This window comes from Saccopteryx leptura, chromosome 4, assembly GCF_036850995.1.
Source record: "Saccopteryx leptura isolate mSacLep1 chromosome 4, mSacLep1_pri_phased_curated, whole genome shotgun sequence".
Taxonomy (NCBI): Eukaryota; Metazoa; Chordata; class Mammalia; order Chiroptera; family Emballonuridae; genus Saccopteryx; species Saccopteryx leptura.
Genome location: NC_089506.1, coordinates 29,643,988 through 29,652,080, shown reverse-complemented (window position 1 = coordinate 29,652,080; position 8,093 = coordinate 29,643,988). Strand labels below are relative to the sequence as shown.

Genomic DNA, 8,093 nt, shown 5'->3' with positions numbered 1-8,093 from the left:
ATGGGGAGAGACAGTCAGACAGACTCCCGCAGGCGCCCGACCGGGATCCACCCGGCACGCCCACCAGGGGCGACGCTCTGCCCACCAGGGGGCGATGCTCTGCCCCTCCGGGGCGTCGCTCTGCCGCGACCAGAGCCACTCTAGCGCCTGGGGCAGAGGCCAAGGAGCCATCCCCAGCACCCGGGGCCATCTTTGCTCCAATGGAGCCTTGGCTGTGGGAGGGGAAGAGAGAGACAGAGAGGAAGGAGAGGGGGAGGGGTGGAGAAGCAAATGGGCGCTTCTCCTGTGTGCCCTGGCCAGGAATCGAACCCGGGTCCCCCGCAAGCCAGGCCAACGCTCTACCGCTGAGCCAACCAGCCAGGGCAAATTTTACTTTTTAAATACAGGTTTCAGAGCTTCAATTCTGGACCAATTCAGTCTGGAGTTTCTGAGGATGAGGGCTAGAAATCTGTTTCAAACAGCACCCCACGTGCTCTTTGAAAAGCACTGCCAGTGGATCAAGGATGGACCTGGAACACTGAGGTCGCCGGTTCAAAGCCCTGGGCTTACCTGGTCAAGGCACATATGGGAGTTGATGCTTTCTTCCCCCCCCCCCCATCTCTCTTCTCTAAAAATTAATAAAAAAATAAAAATAATTAAAGAAAAGCACTATCAGATGGTAGACGCTTTTTTCTAAACGGCCTTTAGTGGCTTCGCTTCTCTCCCATCCCTCCGCTGAGTCTGGCGCCAACCTCCCCACCCCTCCCCGCTCCCTGTTCTGCCCCCCTCCCTGCCCACAAGTGGCCAGAGCAGCAGTGTGAGGCAATCCCTCTATCCTTGACCCCTTCCTTTGCACTGTGAGTGATGGCTTTTTTATCTCCCGGCGATGAAGCACAGCCTTCAGCTGGGAGCATTTAAGACACAGAACACACGGTCCCAGCCACAACTGCAGGACCCAGAGGCAAACCTTGACAGGCTCAGAAGAACAGAGGAGCCACCTTTGAAGGCAGAGGCAACATCAGCGGCGGCAGAAGCAGCAACAGCAGAGGCGGCGGCAGCAGCACCAGCACGGTTTCCAGCTGCCAGGAAGCAATGCTCCAAGCAACGTTTAAGCTGTGTGCCGGGAGCTCCTACAGATACATGCGTAACATGAAGGGTGAGTTCCCCAAGAGTGAGGACGTTGGTAGGGGTGACCAAGAGCTATCAGGCTTGTGGTTTAATGGGTGAAAGTACTGGACTGGGGACCAGCCACTCAGGTTCTGATCCCAGCTGTGCTGTTTATAGGGTGAGTCTGCATCAGTCTTGTCCCTTCTAGACCTGAAGAAATGGACTGGATATCAGGATGCCTATGTTCCTTCCAGATTCTGTCATTTCTGACCTCCCCTCTAGGGCTCTAATCTTCCTTGAACTCTTCCTGGCTTAGGCTTCCTTAGGATTGGTCCCAGGGGTACCAGGAAAGTCCTAGCCACTGTTAGATGTAGGAGAAGGCCCTGTCCGACAAGCAGCACTGGCAAGCCTAAGACATGGGCAGGAAGGAGGGAGGGGTGGAGAAGGAAAAGAGAGGGGGTAAGACAGCAGGAGGAAGAGACCCCAGCTGCTGGCAGCTGCACCTCAGGGGCCGGGTGTCTTGAACTGTCCTGCTGTAGCGGGATTTTTCTGATTTGAACAAAGCTTTTCCCCCCTTTCAAGAAAGAAACTCTGGGCCTGACCTGTGGTGGCGCAGTGGGTAAAAGCATCAATCTGGAATGCCAAGGTTGCCGGTTTAAAACCCCGGGCTTGCCTGGTCAAAGCACATATGGGAGTTGATGCTTCCTGCTCCTCCCCCTTTCTTCCTCTCTCTCTGTCTCCTCTAAAAAATAAATAAAATAAAATAAAAGAAAGAAACTCTGGTGTAGTACCTGCTTCTGGCAGGATCAGGCCTGGCCAGCCCAGATGGAAGGCAGACTTCTGGGCGCTGGAGGCAGCCTGGTGCAGTGAAATGAGCACTGGGCCCGCAGCTGACCTGGCTTTGGTCTAGGTCCCTACTAGAAATCAGTATGTTCCTGACCAAGCCACTTCCTTCTCCAAGCCTGTTTCCAGGTCTGTGAAAAGATGGACAGGTAGGAGGGGCTTGCCCACTTCTAGGCAACAGTTTCCTTCCCTTCCCTCAGGGCTGAGGCACCAAGCTGTGCTGGCTATTGGCCGGGAGCTGAACCGGCGGGCACTGGGGGGCCCAACCCCGAGTGCGTGGATTCACCAGGTCCGGCGGAGCTCTCTGCTCGGTAAGTGCTGCAGCTTCTGGGCTTCCACCAGGGGGCAAACACTGTACCTGTGGCTCTAGTCCCGCCACCCCTGTGGCCTTTCTTACTCACTTAAAGAGGGTGGGAATGGAGATTCTCATGGCCAGATCCCCTGTGTCACCTGTAGCTGCTGTGTCTAACTCGACCTGCAGGCTGAATCCTGTGGTTTGGTCTTGGCTCTGCAGAGGAAAGAGCAGATCCAAAGATCAAAGGGATGGAAGCTGGTGGGAGGCAAGGGGACGGGTAGGAAGCTTGGTCTCTCCTTGGCTGTGTACCCAGGTTCTCGGCTGGAAGACACTCTGTATAGCGACCAGGAGCTGGCCTATATCCGCCAGGGAGAGGAGGCCATGCAGAAGGCCCTGGGCATCCTCAGCGGCCAGGAGGGCTGGAAGAAGGAGAACGAGCAGGTAAGGAGGGTGTGGAGGAAAGCACAGCTGCTTACCACTCCTCTGCCATCCTCCAAGCCAGCTGGGAGCCCCTGCTCCTCTCAGAATCCCTGCATTGTGCAGTATTCACTGGGCAACATGCAGTCCTGAGAATTCTCCTTTCCCAAGAATACGTCCTCAAATACTTCTTCCCCCATCAAAGATATCTTGGAGACTTGCATTTGAGAAAGTGTTCCTGTATCCTCACATACCTTCCAAATGCATTGTACATCTACTCAGCAGAGAGCATGCAATGCAGATTCTGTGTGCATTAGAGAGCTCACCACCCTGGGCTGGAAGTTGCAGAGCCAAGGTAGTGTCTGTGTCGTCCAGCTGGCCTTACGGCTGAGCTTGCAGGGGTGATCCTTGCAATGGGGCTGGACTAGAAGACAGATGGCCCAAGCCTCTGGGGCTCTCTGCTCCTGAGAGTGCACTTTCACTGGGGGCCAGTAACGAGGCACATGTTAAAAACCAGTGGTTCTATTGAGACTTTGGTTTTATCTTCACCAAAAGCTTAAATGCTGCCATCGCCCAAAGTTCAGGTAAAACCTCTCCTTCCTCAAGTTAACAGACTACTAAATTGGAAGTCAAGAAATGGGAGTTTTAGGCCTAGCTCTTAGCTAAGGGTTTCTTTGGGCAAATCATTTACCTTCTCTGGTCCTACATCTTTCTAGGGTGAAATGAGGTACTGAACTACAAAGATCTTAAAGATCCCATCCAACATCCTGTGTGTGTGATTAGTAGGTTGTAGACCAGACTTTGCCTACGCCCAGGATTGTCTCTCCCAGGACCTTTGAGCTTCTTGAGTAAGGTTCTTCTCTGCTGGGACTGCCCATGCCCCTCAGTATTTAACACTGAGAAATAAGGGCCGAGGGAACAGGTAGGTCATTTTTGAAGTCTCCAGCAGATGTACAAGGACTTTGGCGGGAAAGATGACCTACTCTATTTTAATCAGAAATAGTTCCAGGTTCCCTGATATTTAGGAATTCTTCTCCCTGTGCCTTTCCTGTCTTGCCTGGCACTGTGCTCCTTTCTCTCCCCGGCAGGCCAATGGGGACCAAGTGCTGAGTAAAATGGTCCCCGACGTGGGCAAGGTATTCCGGCTGGAAGTGGTGGTGGACCAGCCCATGGAGAGGCTGTATGAAGAGCTTGTGGAACGCATGGAGGCGATGGGAGAGTGGAACCCGAATGTCAAGGCGATCAAGGTGAGAAGAGCCCAGGCGTGAGTGGCAGGGACCCATGAGAGCCCTGTCTAAAGGTGGGCGAAGCTGTGGGGGGTGGTGCCGTACCCCTAGCACTGGCTAGGTAGTAATTGTTTCCCTGTGGGCTGGCAGGTCCTGCAGAAGATTGGAAAAGACACAGTGATCACCCATGAGCTGGCTGCAGAATCCGCTGGAAACCTTGTGGGGCCCCGTGACTTTGTGAGTGTGCGCTGTGCCAAGCGCCGAGGCTCCACCTGTGTCCTGGCTGGCATGGCCACACATTTTGGGGAGATGCCCGAACAGAAAGGTGTGATCAGGTAATACTGGCAGCAGGCTCAAAAGCTCCCTTTCCTAACACGGGCCTGGGGGCCAAGTGTGTGATGAATCCCTGGCTCCCAGAAACCAATCCTTGGTCCCTACTCTCAGCTTCTTTTTGCAAAAGAAGATTCTCATTTTCCATAGCAGGGAAAGAATACGAGATTAGCCCTACACATATAGCCAGTTTGTCCTGACCTTCCCGGAAAGTTTATGGACCTTAAGTTTCCTAAAGCAAGAGGTAGGGCTGAGGTTTAGCTGGTATGATCAGGTACAGCTGTACTAGTGATTAAAATACCCTCACCTCTTAGAACACAGCTGCTGCCCGCGTTCCTCAGGAGCCCCAACCTCCCAGTCAACCCATAACTAAAAGACTCCACGGGAAGCCTCCGGGCTCCGGTTCCAATTTGCACGTTTTGATAAGCTGGTAATCATGCCAACTGTTAACTATCAGCCTTGGCAAAAGATACTTCTCTGATAAATTTGGAAAGACAAGCCACTCGAGAAACGTGGCTGGTATAACTAGTCAGCATAAGAGAGCTCTGTCCTCCTAACTCGACTTCTCTTCAATTGTCAGAGCTGAGCATGGCCCCACTTGCATGGTGCTCCATCCCCTGGCTGGAAGTCCCTCAAAGACCAAACTCACATGGCTGCTCAGCATTGACCTCAAGGTGAGGGCCCGGGAGTGGCACAGTGGGAAGGTGGTCAGAGAAAAGTAGGACCTTGCCCCTTCCGTATTATCTGACACCGAATAGGAAAAATTTCCATTTGGAGGGAATCAGATTGTTGAAGAGGGAAGAGATTTGAGCAATGACTTGATATTCCCTCTTACCTCTCATATTAAATTTCAACTATAGTTACTTTAGAAAGAAACTTAGCCCTGGCCGGGGAGCTCAGCTGGTTAAAGCATTGTCCCAGTACATCAAGATTGCATGTTCAGACCCCGGTCAGGGCACATCAACAACCAACCAATGAATGCATAAATAAGTGAAACAACAAATAGATGTTTCTCTCTTTCTCTCCCTTCCTCTTTAAAATCAATCAGTAATTTAAAAAATAAAAAAAAGGGAACTTAGGCCCAGAAAGGTGTGCTAACAAGCTCAGTGTTACACAGCTGGGAGGACAGGTCTGAAATTTGTCTTGAGAGCAAATCCTGTGCTTCTGACACTTTCATGACAGCAGGGCCACAACGTAGTCCTCCAGCCCATGACTACGGTCCACTACAAGGCTGCACCCATGACCAGCTGGAAGATTAAGACCAAACCATTCCAGTGTTTGCGGTAGGGTCCAGAGGTGTGTAGAGTGAAACGCCACCCACAAGATGGTCAAATTCTTCTATCTTCTACTCTAGGGATGGCTGCCAAAGACTATCATCAACCAAGTCCTATCACAGACCCAGGTGGACTTTGCCAACCACCTGCGCAAGCGCCTGGAGTCCAGCCCTGCTCCTGAAGCCCGGTGCTGAAGCCAAGCCCGCTGCTTTCACCTGAGCCGGCTGCATTGGCAAGCATGCTCATTAGGAAAGTCCCTCCCAGAAGCCTGCAAGTCTGCCTGAGATCTTTATCTGGGGACAGTGGTTGGGGTGGCAGTGTCTTTACATTATGATGCTAGGACTCGAATTGGTAACATTTTAGTACCAAGAGAATAGGGATGGGACTCATATAAAGAGGAACGAGCCTTCTAACTTGATTTAGTGATTAGTTGTGAAATGAAGGTTAAGGGTCTCAAAATATATATAAAACTGTTCTCTGGGCCCTTACATGTCTACCTGAAAACATCTTAAAATGCTACTAGCGGAGAGGGTGCTAAATACAGAATTGGGACTTCGGGTTTCACGGGCTCAAGAGCTCCATTCCCTGCAGGCAGCGGGTGGTCATAGCAGGGTCTTCCAAGGGGGGCTCCAGCAACTCCGCCCCTCAAGCACGCAGAGCTGCTTTGATCAAAGACAAGTAGCTCCCCACCGCAGGTGCCTCCCAAAGACCTAGTTTACATTTTCTTGATGAAAAACACAAAACTAATTATTAGGCCGGTTTCCCAACTGCTTCCATGAGCACCAGTCAGAATAAAGAACCGTAACTAACACAAAAACTTCTGTCTGTACCTGGCTTAAAATTCTCTTCTTTAAAAAACCTATTTGAGTAAACTGAACTTCATACTAAAGGTGTCATAGACAAAAACTTAAATTTAAGTCCCACAGCTCATTAAAAGGAAAAACTATTGGGGACTTTATGTCATTCAACTATTTAAAATCGGTTATCAGAAACTTTCATAAACATTTAATTTTCACAACGAGCATAAGCTTAAGTTTTAAAAGAACTCCGTAACTGGTAGCTGATTAATAGGCACTAAAAGATGGAAGATTATTGCTGAGGATTTTTTATTTATTTAATTAAAAGGTTAGGGTGACTTGGGGTGGTGAAAACACAATACAATAAACAGATAATGTATTATAGAATTGTATACCTAAAACGTATATATTGATAATTTTATTAACCAATGTCACCTCAATTAATTCAATAAAAAGGATAGTGCCAAATATCAGTGCATGAACAGTATTACTAAGGTAAAGTTAAAAATGAATTTTACTGGTTTCTCGTTAATGACTGTTTAGACCTAATAAGGCAACTGAATCTTTCCTTCAGTCTATTGTATCAGCTCTCAGCTTGGCTCAGGTCTGCCAAATCTCTGCTCTAGTAGGTCAATATTTACTATTCTGAGAGATGGCTGGAAGAAGGGGTAATATAGTGATAGTGAATTCCCTTTCCAAGATTCAGAGAATTTATACTTTAAAGATATATAAAAATTGGGATGGTATTATTTTGCTAAAACGTATACCACTTGAAGCTTTTCCATTCCAGTGATAATAGCATTAATGATTTATACCATTTGGAAATGGAAGCCTATCTTATTTATTAAACAAATTAGCATTAGCAGAAATTCTGATATTTATTGAAGTATTGAAATTTTACAACTAGAAATATTTATTATTTATTCCGATTCTTAGTCTATTTTTGGCATAGATAAAATTATTGCTTATCTGTCCAGCTTCAGAATGAGGGGATAGTTGTAGAAGTATTTCTAGAACAGAATTATCATCTACTCCTAGCTAAGAGAAAATGGTTGTTTAAGATGTGTACAGCAATGTATACTCTGGTTCCAAAGAGAACAGCAGTGATAGTAAAGCAATAAGCTTTCAACACACAACATGATTTTGAGCTTGATTATAATTTGTCTTCTTTGAACTATGCAACCGTGTCTTTGAGATGACTGGGAAGTACTCTCCCACTTGTTTAATTTTACATTGGAATAAAATAAGTTATGATGATCTGCTTACAGAAACTGTTTTATACAGGGCTATACAGAGTGGGTACTCTTCAAGTCCTTTAAATGGACCTTACCAAACCACACACACATATTCTTTGAACATGAAGTATAAACAAAATCATTATTCTTGTTATCTTTGATTTGTAAAAGCCAAATGTACAAAATAATAATTTTATCATTTAAAAGTGGGTTATATATGTGGTAATTATGTTTATATTTTATAATTTATATTTTATACAATCATATATGTGGTTATAGTACCTCCAGCTTCCTCTAAATAACATCACCCTCATCTTATTAACAGTTCTTCAAAATCTGAGGACCCAGACACTTTATTACCATGTCTGCCCTTCAGGACCAGCCACGGATAATAGGTGTCTAGGGTGACAGGCCGAGACTCCGGCCTAAAAGCATGCTGTTAGGTTTCCTGTTACAAAGTGTGGAGTGGCCACAACTATTAGTCAAAGCTACTATGTTAAGATTCTACTAGTCACTTGAAATTTTGGAAATTTCTTAAACAGGCAATAATATATGGTGATTCTTGGCAACATATTACCTATCATGGTGAA

At 47.4% G+C, this 8,093-nt stretch overlaps 1 protein-coding gene across 1 annotated transcript; it reads left to right on the top strand.

The window, feature by feature from the left end:
- Nucleotides 1–909: 909 nt before the first annotated feature.
- On the top strand, nucleotides 910–6,319 carry STAR (steroidogenic acute regulatory protein). Its single transcript, XM_066380344.1, has 7 exons — nucleotides 910–1,135; nucleotides 2,130–2,240; nucleotides 2,538–2,665; nucleotides 3,730–3,888; nucleotides 4,018–4,202; nucleotides 4,778–4,871; nucleotides 5,552–6,319. Exons 1-7 carry the CDS (start codon nucleotides 1,072–1,074, stop codon nucleotides 5,663–5,665), a joined length of 855 nt encoding a protein of 284 aa, XP_066236441.1. The 5' UTR covers nucleotides 910–1,071; the 3' UTR covers nucleotides 5,666–6,319.
- The last annotated feature ends 1,774 nt before the right edge of the window (nucleotides 6,320–8,093 follow it).